Below are 14,682 nucleotides of genomic sequence, written 5' to 3'. Positions count from 1 at the left end.
AAGGCATCTGGTGTGTGCTGCAGTACTCTGCATAAAAGCATAAACAAAGTACAAGTCTTGACTGTGTAGATTTGTGCCTTGTATGCAGTTTTTGTTCCATGGCAAATGAATTCTGAAATCCCTCATGCATATTGTGTTCTTTTTTTGCCAGGAACTCGACAAAGAACTCCCAGTGTTACAACCTTACTTCGTTCAAGCACCAGAAGATGCTGGGAAGACAGGAGCTGGTATGCGAGTCACGTGGCTGGGACATGCCACCGTCATGGTGGAAATGGATGAACTTGTATTTCTCACTGACCCAATCTTCAGCCAGAGAGCCTCCCCTATTCAGCTGCTGGGTCCCAAGCGCTTCCGAGGGCCCCCGTGCACAGTAGCGCAGCTGCCCAGGATAGATGCGGTGCTGATCAGCCACACCCACTACGATCACCTGGACTACAACAGCGTGGCCAGTCTGAACGAGCGCTTCGGGAGCGAGCTGCGCTGGTTTGTGCCCCTGGGGCTCCTGCCGTGGATGCAGAGGTGTGGCTGTGAGAATGTGATCGAACTGGATTGGTGGGAGGAGAACTGTGTCCCTGGTCACGATGCGGTAACTTTTGTCTTCACCCCGTCCCAGCATTGGTGCAAAAGGACTGTGACAGATGATAACAAGGTTCTCTGGGGCAGCTGGTCTGTCTTGGGACCTTGGAATAGGTTTTTCTTTGCAGGAGATACTGGATATTGTTTTGCTTTTGAACAAATAGGTAAAAGGTTTGGACCTTTTGATCTTGCAGCCATCCCCATCGGAGCTTATGAGCCAAGGTAAGAAAATCAGAGTTTGAGCAATATACGTAAATGAAATTATGTACTGATGATAAAAAATACACCCAGAAGTTAAAACTATAGCTGTACTTTATTAAAAAGTATGTGTATGTGTGATGTTTTTGGAGAGCTTTTCCCTCAGACTTAAGGACAGCAAGGATGAATCAGCAGTCTTTCTTCCCTTAAAAATGTTGAGTAAAAATCTGGAATTACTCTGTGCCTTTTTTTTCTGAAACAGCACTGTTGATTGCTCTTGAGCTAGTGGTGACTACTGAGGATATTTCTCCTCAGAGACACCTTCGGCTTGCAGGCAGTTACTATTAAGCATTCGAAATAGGCCCATGCAAAGCAGAACTCAGTTTACCTCTAGTGGAAAAGGTCCAGGTGATAGTGAAGAGAAAGAGAACGGGTTCTGCCGGAGGGTTAAATCCAGAGTTTATTCCAAGGTATTACAGTTCCGGATCTCAGTACTGCTCCGAACAGACCCCGACCGCATGGCTTCAACGCCTTTAATCTCACAGGAAGGTGGGAGGGAGGACAGGTGAGCCACCAACCAGGTGGGAGGGGGAGGGTCTCAGGGAACAATGACACCTGGACAGGCCAATGACTACAGACCTGAAGGGCATCTTTTGAACTTCTGCCAATCACACGATACCCTTGCTGGAATGTGGATCTTGACACAGTAATCAGGACCGGGCAGGGGACAGGCAAGGAGGAAGTAGTCACAGCTGAGGGGCAGAACCTAGCTTTACACCACAACACAGCACCATTTAATCCAGCCAATTCCAGTGTATGTCATTTGCTGCATTTTTCTCTTGCTTCAGTATTTACTTTGATTTTGCAACTTATCTGGAGAGAAGGATGACTTGCTTATAGAGTATGAAAAATCTGTTTGCTCAGGAGAGATAACTTTCCTCCTTTTGGAAAAAACATTTAGATTATAGTACTCTTATGATGCTGGAAGGAAAGAATGTATGGACTGAGAAAAAAAGATGGGAATCTAAATAGCATGGTAAAAAATTCTGTATCTTTCAAGAATTGCCAAGTTCTCTCTTCTGTTTTGCCTGTTCCCTTGGGCTACCTCTGAAGCACACACTTTTTGGTTTGTACTGCTAGCACCAAATTCTTTCAGGGGTGGATTTAAAGTTTTGGCCCTAATGCCTCAGGGCACCAGTAATACGTCCTTAACCTATTGAAAATAGAGATAAGAAAATATCCTTCAAAAAGAGAGTACAATAAATGAACTGCTGTTTGATGGGTATGTTGGTATAGGTTAGTTTCCTCATCTTGAGTGTTTTGCATGTTGTCCAGGTGTACATGCTTATGATTTTTTTGATTAGGTGAGCACATAGTTCTTTTTGTACTTTGCAATGGCAGTAAAGGAGAAATCTTGCACTGGATTAGGTGACACAAAAAAGTGCTTCTTTGTTTTGGTAGGTGGTTTATGAAATACCAGCATGTGGATCCTGAAGAAGCAGTAAGAATCCATATTGACGTTCAAGCAAAAAAGTCTGTAGCAATTCATTGGGGGACCTTTGCTTTAGCAAATGAGGTAAATTGCAACACTAACGTGAGTTCACATTTCCAAGGACTAGACTGTCATTAGTGAAGCTTTGCTTGTGCAGTTTAACCTACATATCTGTAAATGCAAACTTAAATTGTCAACTTTGTATCAGTGAAAATTGTTACTCTATATACTGCTGTTCAAAACAATGCTTATCTCTTCAGAACCAATTACATAAAATATTTCCATGGTTAAGAAAGTACAGAATTATTGAAGCAAATGTGGAGGATTTCTGATATCCAAATGCTGAGGAACATAACAGCTGAGGACACGTGCAGTATTATGCAGTGTTATGCATTATGTTATGCAGTAATAAAACCAAACTGATTGGTGCATTACTTGGAGATAGTAAGAACTGCATGCCAGTAGGTCAAACAGTATTTATTAATTATGTCTGTCTAGTAAATATATAAACAGTATTTTTAATAGTTGATTCAAAGTTAAAACCAGAAAGGATATGAAAAAATTGAGTTATTATGGTTTTGATTTTTGAAAATGGTTTATTCCTCTCTTTACACACCCCCAAGTCCACAGATCTAATAAGAAGGCTACCCAGATACTTTCACAGCAACTGAAACTGAAGTGAATAGAAAGTATCTACATTTGTTTTGATATTGTCTGGTAGCTGTTTTTCAACTTTGTTTTTGCATCAGTTGCACCACTTTGTCTCCTAATTAATTCCTGATAGTGTGATCACCTGATCTGTCAAGTGTTGTCCCGTCCATGCTCCCTCCCAGCTGCTCGTGGCAGAGCACGGAGGGAACATAGGATGCGGTGCGTGGATAGAACATTCCTGTCCGCAGTGTTTCCAATAAATTGTGTTGCTAGTGCCCGCGGTACAAAAGTTACTGTGTATTTAGGAGCCCAAAACCAGATGATTTCTCCTTGACGGCGCCTTTCGGCAATGTAACAAATACACAGCGGTAACTTGAGCGGGGAGCGTTTGGACGGGGCCGCTGACGGCGCGGGCTGCAGAGCGAGGGGAAGCGCCGGCTGCTGGCGGCCGCGCTTCCAGCGAAGGGATCTATTGCTGCGTTAAGGCGACCGAGTTGGGGCTCACAAGTTGAGCCTTGCTAGTTACTCTGCAGCTGTAAATCAGCGTCCTTATCGTTCAAAAACTTCAAATGAACCCAAACATTTTAATTTGACAAATATCCTTCTCCTCCTCCCGTTTTTCGAGGGTTTTTTTTTTTCCCTTCAAAAAATGTTGCAGTGGTATCTTTTGCCTCATATTATTCTCATTTTTTTTCAGTATTACTTGGATCCTCCAGTTAAATTGAACGAAGCTCTTGAAAGATATGGCTTGAAAAAAGATGACTTCTTTGTCTTACGCCATGGAGAATCACGGAATTTGAATACAAATGACCGGTTTGAAAACTGAAACAGCGTCAGTTCCTTGTAAGCCCTGTTTGATTTGAACTAATGTAACAATACTAACATAATGTACACAATACATTTTTGAGATTGAATTGGATTTCTAAGTGCCAGGTTTATCAGTTTCAGAAGTAAAGCTTGCATACCAATTTCATTACAAACTTTACTAGTTATATTGTTTATAAATTTAGAGAGGTGATCTAAAAGTGATTTATATATTAAGTGTTGTCTGGGAATAACTTGCTCTGATGTTCACCACTGATAAAAAAATTATTTTTAAACTCTTCATCTTACCTGCTGCAGCAATAATTACTTCAGCACAGAACATATTCTTAGGATTAATGGCTGACTTGAATTATTCATTGTTAGACTGTCATCTCCCACTTGTTAGTCTTCAGGTTATGCCCTGTACCTTGATGTACAACCTTCATACAGCTTCACTATATGTTTTGTGGGGTGAAGTCTTCCAATACAGTTGTGTTGTTTAAGCACAAGCATGGTAAAATTGTTTCACTCTTCATTAATGAACCACAAAAGCTGTATTTTACATCAAAGAAATGTGCCTTTTAAAGAAAGAGATAATTTAATATTGCATCATGGATGTGTAAAAACTAGCTGCTGGCCAGAATACCTGCACACTTTTATTGTTTTGTCTGTGTTTTTAATTTAGGTCTGAATGTGTCAATTGCAGCACATGAAGTGGAAAAACCTCTTAATGTCGCTTGTCCTTGCATTAACTCAGCCTTTTTCTAAGTACCTTTTTTTGTTTTCCCCAGTAGAAAATCTTAAGCAAGGGCTGTGGTATTTTTTCTAATAGCTTCCCTATAATTTTAAAGTCGAATGAGATTACAGCATTGTTCAGTGTTATAAAACTTGGCCAAATGTGTCTGTATCAAATTGTCTTGCTCATTTACGGAATTAAAGCCTATTGTTGCCAATAAAAAGTGTTGTTATTTTCCTTCATAATTTCATTGGCAAATCATGTTTTGTGTGGGTTGGTTTGTTGTTTTTTTTTTTTTTTTTTTTTTTTTTGCTATTGCTGAACATTTTATTTTCATATCCCACAAAGATAAATATATATAAAAAGGACATATTATTTAAAGGCATGAATTTCTGGCAACTTATTAAAACCACTTAATGAGATTTCATGGTAGGAACAACTGAGGTAATCTTTTAACTATAGACAGTTATCAAAACTGGCTTAAAACTACCCTGTTATTCAGTTTTGGGGATTTTTCAGATGAAGTCTCTTGTATTTACACAACAGCTTCAATCACAACTTGGGTGATACAGTGTATATTACCTGTTTGTAATTTTGTGGAGGACACCAAGCTGCAAGAACTTTTGAGTACTTTGAAGGATAAGTTTAGGATTAAGGTTGGTTTTGTTGTGGGTTGTTTTCTTTTCCCATTTTTATAATCATCAATAGGTTATTCTCTAAAATTACATACTTCAGAAAGAGTGGAACTAAAATACAGAACACCTAGCTAAGCAGCCATAGAGCAGAGATATACTGAGTTACATGCATCAGAAACTAAATGTCAGTAATGACATGTTTTGTTTTGGATCTGTTAATTCACAACATTTCTACCTAGAATGGTGACAGTTATGTTCTGCTTGGTGCTGATAAAATTTCACTAAAGGTGTGAGGTAGGTGATAAAAAATGAGACATCTTTGCATAAAGGCACATTGGAAAGTCTTGGTTGATTTCAAACATCCCAGCAGCATTGTTCTATGAAGAAAGCATTTAAAAATAGTTCTTTCTAGACCAGAAAAAGAAAACTGAGACAACACTGTAGCAAATTCTCATGTATTTTTAGAAAAGGTCTCTTGTTTGTGTTAGCTGTTAAAACAACGGCTAAGAGATAAACTCTATCAAAAAGATGATACTGAAAAAACTTATTTTTAGGTTGGAGAACACGGAAAGGGACATGTAAACATCTCTGCTGAGCTTAAGAAACCATGTATCAGCTATACCTAGAACAGACGGGTCCTTATGTCTTGTCAAGAGAGGAGAGTGTGTAAATTCTTAGTGTCTGGCATAGTCTTTACTTAGTCAAATTCAGTAGCCGAAAACATTAAATCTACAAAAAGCTGCAAAACATTAAGTGATTGTAATGTAACTTGCTTATTACAAACTGTACAGTGTTTTAGGAGCAGTGGGAAGGAGAAAAGGAAGTTCACTGTCAATGCAGCAATTGTCAAGTTTCTGACTGGGAATCATGCCAACTTCTATTTCTGCCTTAACTGTATTCCTGGTGAGTTAAAACTACCTACGTGGATAAATTAGATATGTGTAGCTTTACTCCTGTATTGATCATGGCATGAGTGTGTCACAGTTTCAAGGTCATATTTTTCTTACAGTTACAGCTATTTGCAAAGGCACCTTCTGAAAATAAGTATCTATTGTAGTACAGAAAGAGAAGATAGTAATGTTTTTTAAGAGCAGTGAGTATGCTAAATTAGAAAGATGAAGCACTTGGTAACAGTTTAGGTGATACAGTTCTCTTAAAAATGAAACAAAGTGAAAAACTTTCCTAGCCTTTACATCTGACACCTTTTTTTAGTTTCTCTGTAGTGGAAGTTTTTTAGTAGTTTGGTTTTAGAAGTATTTTCTAGTATCGTTTCTGTTCATCAATAAACTCTGTTCAGGTTCTTTTACAGTGATGTTTGTATGGAATTCCACTTCATTTTGAAGTAATGCGGGTTTGCTGACTAAAACTTTATGGGGGCTAATTCTGCAGAAGCATTCATTCCAGTGATGCTCCAGTTGCAGAAAAAAAAAGGAGTAAAGATATCCAAGGAAAGGAAGCCCAAGGGCTACTACAGAATTGGAAGCTTTTGTAAAAATGTTTATGATACTGCTCCTGTAGACTTTTTCTTAATAAGAATGAGACTGCTGAATTGCAGCTGCAGATAACCCTTGACTCTTAATAAAATACTTTTTAAAAATATGTCTGCTTTCCCTAAAGTGACAATTTTAAAGCAATATAAATCCTTTCAATTTTTGTTCAAGTGTAGAAACCTTTCATAGTAGTGGTTATCTGCACTGCAGTTTAGCTAAATGAGTGGATATACTAAGCATACAAAATAGAGTTTAAGAATAAATTCCATACAGGTACGATGAAAAAACCCAGGTTTGGTGACTTTAGTATGCAGCATTCCTTGAAGATACTAATTCTGTAGGAAGCCAATGATAGTTTGGTATTGTTTTTATTTAATATTATTTTGTAAGATTCAGCTGTACCATTTTCATAGGTAGACTAATAAAATATAAATGCCTAATCTTCAATTACTAAATCTTTAATGCACAATTCTAATGAGGTATTTATTCAACAGCTGTAAACACTTAAAGTAAAAAAAAAAAGTCTTTGACATTGCAAAGGATATTTTCATTTCACTCATTCATTTAAAATGTTCATTTTACATATAAATGTTTTCATGTTTTAAACTGTTTGCCTCCATTGCATAAATGTAGCAACTGTGCAGTGGTTTGTCAGTAATAATTAAGCTATTTCTTTTCTCTTGCTTGTAAAAAATATCTGATAGTATTTAGGGCTTTTTTTTCTCCATCATTGTTGTATTGTTTACTTGTTGCAGTCTTTCTTAGCCTAGCATTGCCAAGATTAGATATTTTCATTAGGTCAGTCTGTTTTAAGAAAACAGCACTATTGTGTTAATATTCTCACAACTTGCTCTTTCACTTCTGTGTCAGGGTGATGCAGCAAAGATGCCAGTCTCTGAGCAAATGGGGCAGAGTCCCTGCTGAGTGTGAAGAAAATTGAGTCTTCACTGTATTCCTCAATCTTGGTGCCTTCCTCATCGTTCATGTTCTTTTTCAAGTTTGCTGCAAACGCCAGGGCTCGAACCAGAATATCTCTGTTTGCACAGTTGTCCAAAAGTAACACAAATGATGGCACCTAGGATATTGAAGAAATAGTCCATACTTAGTCACCCACAGTAAGTACATGTAACTAAATTGAACTTAAGAAGATGGAAAAAAATGTACACCTAAACCATCTAAAGCAGAAATTGTATGACATCCCAGTATGCTGTGAACTCCTGTCAGAAACTTGCACAGTGTGCATATTTTCTCTCTAGAAAAGACTGGCCTGTGCATCAGTGGGCTAATAAATGCTTTGTATTTTCAATCTCCAAAATGTGGCTGTCTGGAAAATTCCCATTTGGAAGAGAGGGTCCCCTTTCCTTCTCAGCCACGTTGATTTTGCCCTGAATGTTTTTGTTAGCATATCTGATGAATGAAAAATTATACCCCTAACAGAGAATTGAATATTTAGCTATGCTAACCTCATTTGAATAATGAAAAGACGGCATTATCTAGACTAGCTTTGCTCATGGCAGATAGCTCAGAAATGGAAGCCACAGCATGTTTTAAGAAAGTTACTTTGGGAATGGGGATGAGGATGCAGTACCATTCCAGCCCCTGACTTTGTTTGTGAGGAATTGAAACTGAAAGAAACCTGTGTTCCAAGGCCAACACAGCAAATGTCACACAAATTTCTCCATGAAGAAATAAGTAAATGCACAGGGAAAGAGCACTTAGAGGCAACAGTTTTATGGCTGCATTTGAATAAAGGGGTGGGGATTCCAGTGGAATTTGGTTGGGTTTGGTCCAGTAATTGGCTATAGAAACAGCAGTTGAGAAGGATCACTTACAGTACCGGTTCTATTTGATAGTTTTCAATCTATAAACTGACTGTGTGTCTGGAAATTAAGGTTTGGGTTCCTTTTACATAATACAAACTGAAGTTCATGGTATTACCCATTTGGTGGAACGGGAAGGTTAGAACAGGCTTCTGCAAGTTATTGATTATTTGGAATAGTACACGGGAAGTATAATCAACTGTCTCCAAGTCCCTGTGCCTCTCCCTCTCTTAGTACAGTATCTGTATTACACTACCCTCTGCAATAAAGCCCACCCATGAAAAATGTGCACTTAGCTACTGATTTGAACCAAGCAGTGTCTAGAATTTATTCTGGAATTGCATATATATTTCTAATACATTAAAATTCTTCTAGTGCATGCAATATTTTAACTGGTACACATGTATATATGACAAAAATTAAATGAAGCAGCAAGAATCTTACTTGAGCTCTGAGAAGATGTCTTGTCATGGCTGGGTTTGCAGATAAGTTCACAAGTACTTTCAAAACTTGAATCTGAAGTGAGGAATGTTCAAGTTCATTAAAAGCTCCATAACAGTAAGTAAAGCTGTAATGCGTATCAATAATGTCAAAGCTGACTTGGGGAGGAAAAGGCAAAATGGGTTAACCAATATCTTGAGTATTTTGGTATGGGAAAACCAAGGAATAGACATGTTAGAAGCAAATTCAAATTGACTTAAACATCAAAATAAGGCAAGACCCATAAACAAATCCTAGGCTAAATGGAGAATATGTTTACAATACAAGGAATATGGTTAAGTACTGCATTTAAAATGACTCAAAGCCTTTGTGCTTTCTTGGACCTTGTGATGCTAGTTTTTAAACACTAGGGAAAGGCCATATTACTTCCTGTACTTAAGTACAATAGGTGTGTTATGTTTAGTGGAAGTGTATTTTTTAGAAAACTGGTTTTGATCTGATAGAGCAACCACATACACTGATGGTACCACAACATCTTGAATAAAGCTGAGTTTGGTCCCTAACTGAAGCTCGTTTCAGTATTACAACAAGCCACAAATAAGCATGATTTCCACTTGCAGTCACTAAGGTTGCCAGAGGTGTCATAAGCATAATGGAACTAAAGTCCATAACTTGGGATCACTGCTTGGCATGTTTCCCTGCAGAGATTCATGCATCAGTGAAGCCTTTCCCATGCAGGTTGTCCTTGCTCTGTGATGCAGTGCAATGTTCAGAGCAGAAGAGAATTCTGGAGTTGCTATGGCAAAGGCACAGGGCAATCACAGGGCACCTTGCACTGCTTTGGTAGAGCTGTAGCCTGATGGTTCTACTACCAAGATTCCTTTCACTCACCCGTTTTTGCATTTATATTGAGAAACTAATACAGATCCATATTTTAACGCATAAAATCTGTTATCATTAATGAATATTGGGTTTTTTCTTAGCACAGTCTAAACCATTTTACCAAAATGTTAAGAAACAAGGCAAGCAAAGCAGCTTCATAAATGGCTTGTAAGAATAACAGTACCCAGTACCTGTGTCCTTTCAGTTCCTTCTGAAAGCAAATGAAGAAAGCATGGAATTGAGTTTATCATCTTTTGGTGGTAGTCACTGGTAACAGACATATTTGTCAACAGCCTGAGTCCAGCTAGCTGCACTTCAGAGTTCAGGGGAGCTGACTCAACAGTCCCACACACTTGTGTAATAAATACCTGGGGAAAGGGGGGAGGAAATAAAGAGAGAATTGTTTTTAATAAATGTATATTTTCTGTCACAAATAGTATCAATGGCCTAGCTACAGTAACATAAATCCTTCCTGATCATTGCTGGCTGAATGGTGAAGGTTCTTGGAAATACGTTTGTTTTGTTTTTATTTTGAATATTTCAAACATTTAGTGCATGGCAGAAGTAGACCACACAGCATTATGCTCACTAATCTTCCTGAAACATAACTTGCTCTGAAAACGTAAATTGCTTCGCCTCCATCTCAGAAGTGACACAACTGCTTTAAGGAGTTGTTTAGAAAATCACTTATAAGTAACTAACATCTTAAATATTGAGAACAAGCTAAGGACAAGCTTTGAAATGAAATCCTTTCTCCCAGCCATGTGGTGTATTTACTGGAGCACACTGTAGGAACAGCGATGTGACAACTGACATTAACTACTATTTTTACCAATTTTTCTTCTGGATGACAGTATACAATGAATCTTGGAGTCCTAACTGAGGAAAAAAAAAGTAATTTACCCCTACCAAAAGTTATTTTCTTCTTATACACCTAGACAAATATTGACAAGCGCTACTTAATAAAAATTGCTTATTGCTAAAGATGCTGCAAACTACCACATGCAGTCACATTACCTTTTAATCAAGCTACTGAAACAAACTAGTTAGTCTTCAAATCTGCCTCAGCTCACCACTTGGGCACTTTGATCTATTGATTGATCTGATAGATTTCTTTTTTCTAGATATTTAGTCCTTTCATATCCATAGCATGTACTATATTTACCAGTGGAACTTTTTATAATTTAAAGATGCTTTTCTTTTAAGATGAAAGCATCACCTGAAAAATTGGTCTTGTACAAACCCAGGGGCTCAATTACTCTTTTCTTCTCCCTCACCTAAGGAGTCCTGGCAAGTTCAGTCTGCAATCCATTCTGTTAAACAGCTACTGCTGATGTTGTAGGCATGTTTGGAAATCATCTTACCTCACATAATTTTGCTATAATCTTGACAGCACAATCTCTGTTTAATAGTATTTTGTGAAAGCTGAACACAAACTGCATAGGTTCATGTCTTTTATTTTAAAAGTAAATGCCAGTGAAGCAATGCATTTCTAAGTTATCCTGTCAGTCATCCAGATCTGCTGACTTGTATGTCTGTCATCAAAGCATTTTGGCATCCTGGCTTGTATTTAACAAATATACTTAAGGACCTATACTATCTCTTTGCCTTGGTTACTTTGGTTTTTCCCATTAAGAATCTTACCTGTATCTCTTCCTGATTTTTAATATTCATACTCAAATTGTTAAGTGCATTTAGTGCTTTTTCTTTAACTTTGGGAACACAGTTGAAGAGCATCCCTCCAATAACAGAAAGACCATCCAAATTTCGGATTATATCCTGAAATATAGAAGATATTTAATAGGATTTTTAAAAATTCAGTTGAAATGCTGAAGCATTCCTTCAATGTCTCCATACTGACAAAAATGAAGTATGTGAATGAAGAATTCAGAATTGACTGCTCTGTTTAAAGAGTGTGTTAGCAGATTTAAAGCAGTGTTAGCAAAACAACTGCTTTGTTGCTTTACTGAAACTAAGAAGGGTTCTGCTTAGGAACAAAAGTATAGGTTGCTATTATTTGACAATAGTACATCACCTTTGCTTTTAAAATCTGGTCTGCAAAGCATGCTTAAAGCATTTTACATTATAAAGAATAAAAGGAAATTACTTGATAATGAGTTAACAGAACTGAGCCAGATTGCAGTACCTAAAAGTCCTGCCTGAATAGGACAGAATTTCAAGATGTAGCTTCATATTATTAGAGGTTCTGAAACTTTTTCCATTACACTTGTTTTTATTACTGTTTTTAATCTTTCTTGCTTAGACTTTAACTGTCTTTTTTAAAAAATACTGCTCCTAAAAAGGTATATATTTTAATGGACTAATGAGCTTTATGCTCCAGTTGCATTCTAAGAAATTTTTATTAAGAAAGCCATTCTGAGAAGCCGGAATAGATGGCAATCGTAAGTAGGAAAAAGGATGGGACCTTGGAGGTTAACCTGTTAAAAAGGCATGAAAATTGGCATCCAGCTCAAAGTTTTTCTGCATTCTATGTCCGAATGATTTGGAGAGGCCTCGATAGTTGTAAAATTGCTAATGTGCAAAGAGCACACAACTTTGTGAGGGACAAGAAATACAGTTTATCTCACTAAATTTTAGATCTGAACCAGAAAGTATTTAACCTAGTATTCAACCTCTTCATTAACATTACATATTTGTAAGCAACAAAAGATATATTTACAGCACTTTTGAAGTACAGGACTTTGGGTGGTCCAAACATTATAATTCAATAAATTCTGTGAAGGTGGTGAATTATATTATTTGAACCAGCAGAAATTAAGGCAAGACATGAAATGGATTTTAGAGCACAAGCTGTCCTAGCTTTCAGTCCTGTGTCACTCTTTAGCAAAACAGCAGCTCTCCTCTGCCAGACTGGACACTGTTGTCTTCCACAGAACAATACTCACTTGATTTACAGAGAAGGCAGCACTGTTGCTGAGAGTGATTAAAGCTTGCTCTTGAATTAATGGATCATCTGTGGCCTGGAGCAAATGAATAAGTTTCTGTAGAGCATCCACATCCATGGTATGGGTTGACACTGGAGGACTGCTGTCTGTCAACATTTAGAAATTAAATACTTGATACTAAGTTTGAGACATTTCACTTAGTTGCTACTTAATGTTTTTACAAAGCTGAAATTTAGCTCTCAGTTGTAGGACATATTGTTCTAATGTTGTGCCCAATCATCAGGTCATGGTAAAAAGACTGTTTTATGACACTAAGATTTCCATCCTTTTCCTGAGTCCTCTAATTACCTCTTTTGAAAGTGGAGAATAAAAGGAACAGACAATTAGAGGTTGAGGTGCATTACTTCCTGGTTAACCAATAGCAAATTTCCTCTGCAAAATTATTAGGAATATTCAACAAACATGGCTTGGTGGTTTTTTTTGTCCCCAAAATGAAATGTGGAAATCTGTCTGGGCACTGTAGGAAACAAAACTTCCAGTTTACAGACTACTACTTCCAGAAATTATGACACTTTGGCGCTGAGGTCCTTTGACAAAGTAACAGCCACGATGTTAGGAGCTCTGCTGATTGTGGCATCACTCAAAACAAGGAGGAAGGCTGCTTCTGAGTCAGGATGATGTTATGGAGTACCTGACCTTTATAAAAGGGCAACAAATGTTATCAAAGGCCATTTTCAGCCACGTCGGAGGCAGAACTATTCAGTGTTCTAAATAGATCAGCTGAAGAGCCATGAAACCTGATCTGTGACTGTTGGACTAGTCATAGCTTACTCGAGATGACTTCTGAGAAGCTAACAGTGCTTTAAATTCCTCAACTCTACATCCAACATCATACCAGGCAAACACTACAGTATTCTTTCGGGGCTAAGGAAAAAAAAAAAAAAAAAAAAAAAGGTCAAAGTTAATTACGATTATGATGATTCAATAGCTCACTTCAAACACAGAAATGAAACACACGTTTTTCATCCTCGTCTAAACACATTCCGCTCAGCTTTGAATTATAGGGGGAACACAAATAACTGCAATAACATAAGTAAACACACTGATCAGACGTGCGCTTTGGGCGACTAATAAAAAAAAAATAAAATAGGCTTTTCTGAAAATAAACCACACTCCAGAGTGCCCCAAATGCCGCATGGCTATGGAGGGCCGGGACTCAGGGCTGTGGCACCGCCTCTGTCAGGGCGCAGAGCCACCTCCGGGCCGCGAGCCGCGCTGCAGGGCTGCGGGCTGGGAGCTCCCCGGGCCCCGCGGAGCCTCCCCCGGCCCCGCCGCACACCGGAGGGGCGAGACCCGCCCTGCCCTGCCCTGCCCCGGCCCTCACCTGCCGGCGGGCCCCGCGCGGCCGCTGCTCGCCGCCCCCGCCGCCCGCCCGCCGCCAGCCGCCACAGGCAGTAGCAGGCGCCGGCCCCGAGCAGCAGGGCCACCGTCGCCGCCCTCACCGCCGCGCCCCGCGGCTCCCACATCGCCCCGGCCGCGGCTGCGTGGCCCGCGGAAGCCACCGCCCCATCCGGCGCGGCTCGACCGCGGCTCTGCCCTTCCCTCGGGCCCCGGACGCGGGGGCTGCGCACGAGGTGCCGCAAGGATGCCGAGCCCACAGCTCCGTATGGGGGCGCGGGAGAGGCTCCGCCGTTGCGTGACAGCGACGCGCTGCCGTTTCTGTTCTACAGGAAGGAATCACCCGCGCTCCGGGCCGGCCTGGTCCCGCAGCGCGTTCCCAAACAGGCTGCCCGCTCGGGGAGGCGGCCCGCCGGCAGGAAGGGCGCTCCTGCGCCAGGGCAGCCCCTGGCCGGGGGCACATCATCCCCGAGGTGGGGGAACGGCGTCTCCGCCGCCCCTGGCCCTCCGCTACCTCCTGGGTGTCCAGGCGGTCGGCAGCCTGGTCCCACTGGAGCCGGTGGGACCACAAAGTCCCCCGGTAACATCTGTGGCAGAGAGCCACCGCCACCCTCCCGCACGGACGGTCCCCCTCGGCCCTCAGCAGAGCCCTG

General features: G+C 39.9%; 3 protein-coding genes across 9 annotated transcripts in view; 2 read left to right on the top strand and 1 right to left on the bottom strand.

Moving 5' to 3' along the window:
- The window catches only part of NAPEPLD (N-acyl phosphatidylethanolamine phospholipase D), a 24,569-nt gene extending 16,974 nt beyond the window's left edge, over window positions 1-7,595 (top strand). For 4 of the 6 annotated variants that reach the window (XM_030237837.2, XM_050985449.1, XM_050985446.1 and 1 more), the window contains 3 exons: window positions 152-798; window positions 2,236-2,350; window positions 3,615-4,715. In XM_030237837.2, coding sequence (XP_030093697.2) covers window positions 152-798; window positions 2,236-2,350; window positions 3,615-3,743 — 891 coding nt within the window. In that variant the 3' untranslated portion in view covers window positions 3,744-4,715. Of the gene's footprint in view, window positions 1-151; window positions 799-2,235; window positions 2,351-3,614; window positions 4,716-5,883; window positions 5,996-7,452 lie in introns of those variants that run through there. The other 2 variants (XR_007780209.1, XM_050985437.1) reach the window with 2 other exon arrangements.
- ARMC10 (armadillo repeat containing 10) lies at window positions 6,934-14,375 on the bottom strand. 2 transcript variants are annotated; one of them, XM_030237838.2, is made up of 6 exons: window positions 14,016-14,375; window positions 12,632-12,777; window positions 11,370-11,504; window positions 9,917-10,093; window positions 8,847-8,918; window positions 6,934-7,657 (listed from the first exon to the last, which is right to left on the bottom strand). In XM_030237838.2, exons 1-6 carry the CDS (start codon window positions 14,155-14,157, stop codon window positions 7,406-7,408), a joined length of 924 nt encoding a protein of 307 aa, XP_030093698.2. In that variant the 5' UTR covers window positions 14,158-14,375; the 3' UTR covers window positions 6,934-7,405. The 2 variants fall into 2 exon arrangements, with proteins under 2 accessions (XP_030093698.2, XP_050841418.1); XM_050985461.1 differs by having other exon boundaries at window positions 12,632-12,773; window positions 14,016-14,133.
- The window catches only part of FBXL13 (F-box and leucine rich repeat protein 13), a 65,042-nt gene continuing 64,636 nt past the window's right edge, over window positions 14,277-14,682 (top strand). The window contains 1 exon segment of the mRNA XM_050985677.1: window positions 14,277-14,682. Within this exon segment, the coding sequence (XP_050841634.1) occupies window positions 14,277-14,682 (406 nt within the window).

The sequence above is a fragment of the Serinus canaria genome, chromosome 1A (assembly GCF_022539315.1).
Source record: "Serinus canaria isolate serCan28SL12 chromosome 1A, serCan2020, whole genome shotgun sequence".
NCBI lineage: Eukaryota > Metazoa > Chordata > Aves > Passeriformes > Fringillidae > Serinus > Serinus canaria.
The sequence above is the reverse complement of the archived record's forward strand: the minus strand, read 5'-3'. Positions and strand labels throughout refer to the sequence as shown.

What these genes read in the sequence shown, in the direction of transcription:
- ARMC10 (XM_030237838.2), bottom strand. Translation starts at nt 14,157, where the DNA reads ATGTGGGAGCCGCGGGGCGCGGCGGTGAGGGCGGCGACGGTGGCCCTG. An exon ending in CTGCCTTCTCTGTAAATCAA is followed by an intron (nt 11,505 to 12,631) that starts GTGAGTATTGTT and finishes TCTATATTTCAG; the next exon opens with GATATAATCCGAAATTTGGA. An exon ending in GACATCTTCTCAGAGCTCAA is followed by an intron (nt 7,658 to 8,846) that starts GTAAGATTCTTG and finishes TCAATATCCTAG; the next exon opens with GTGCCATCATTTGTGTTACT.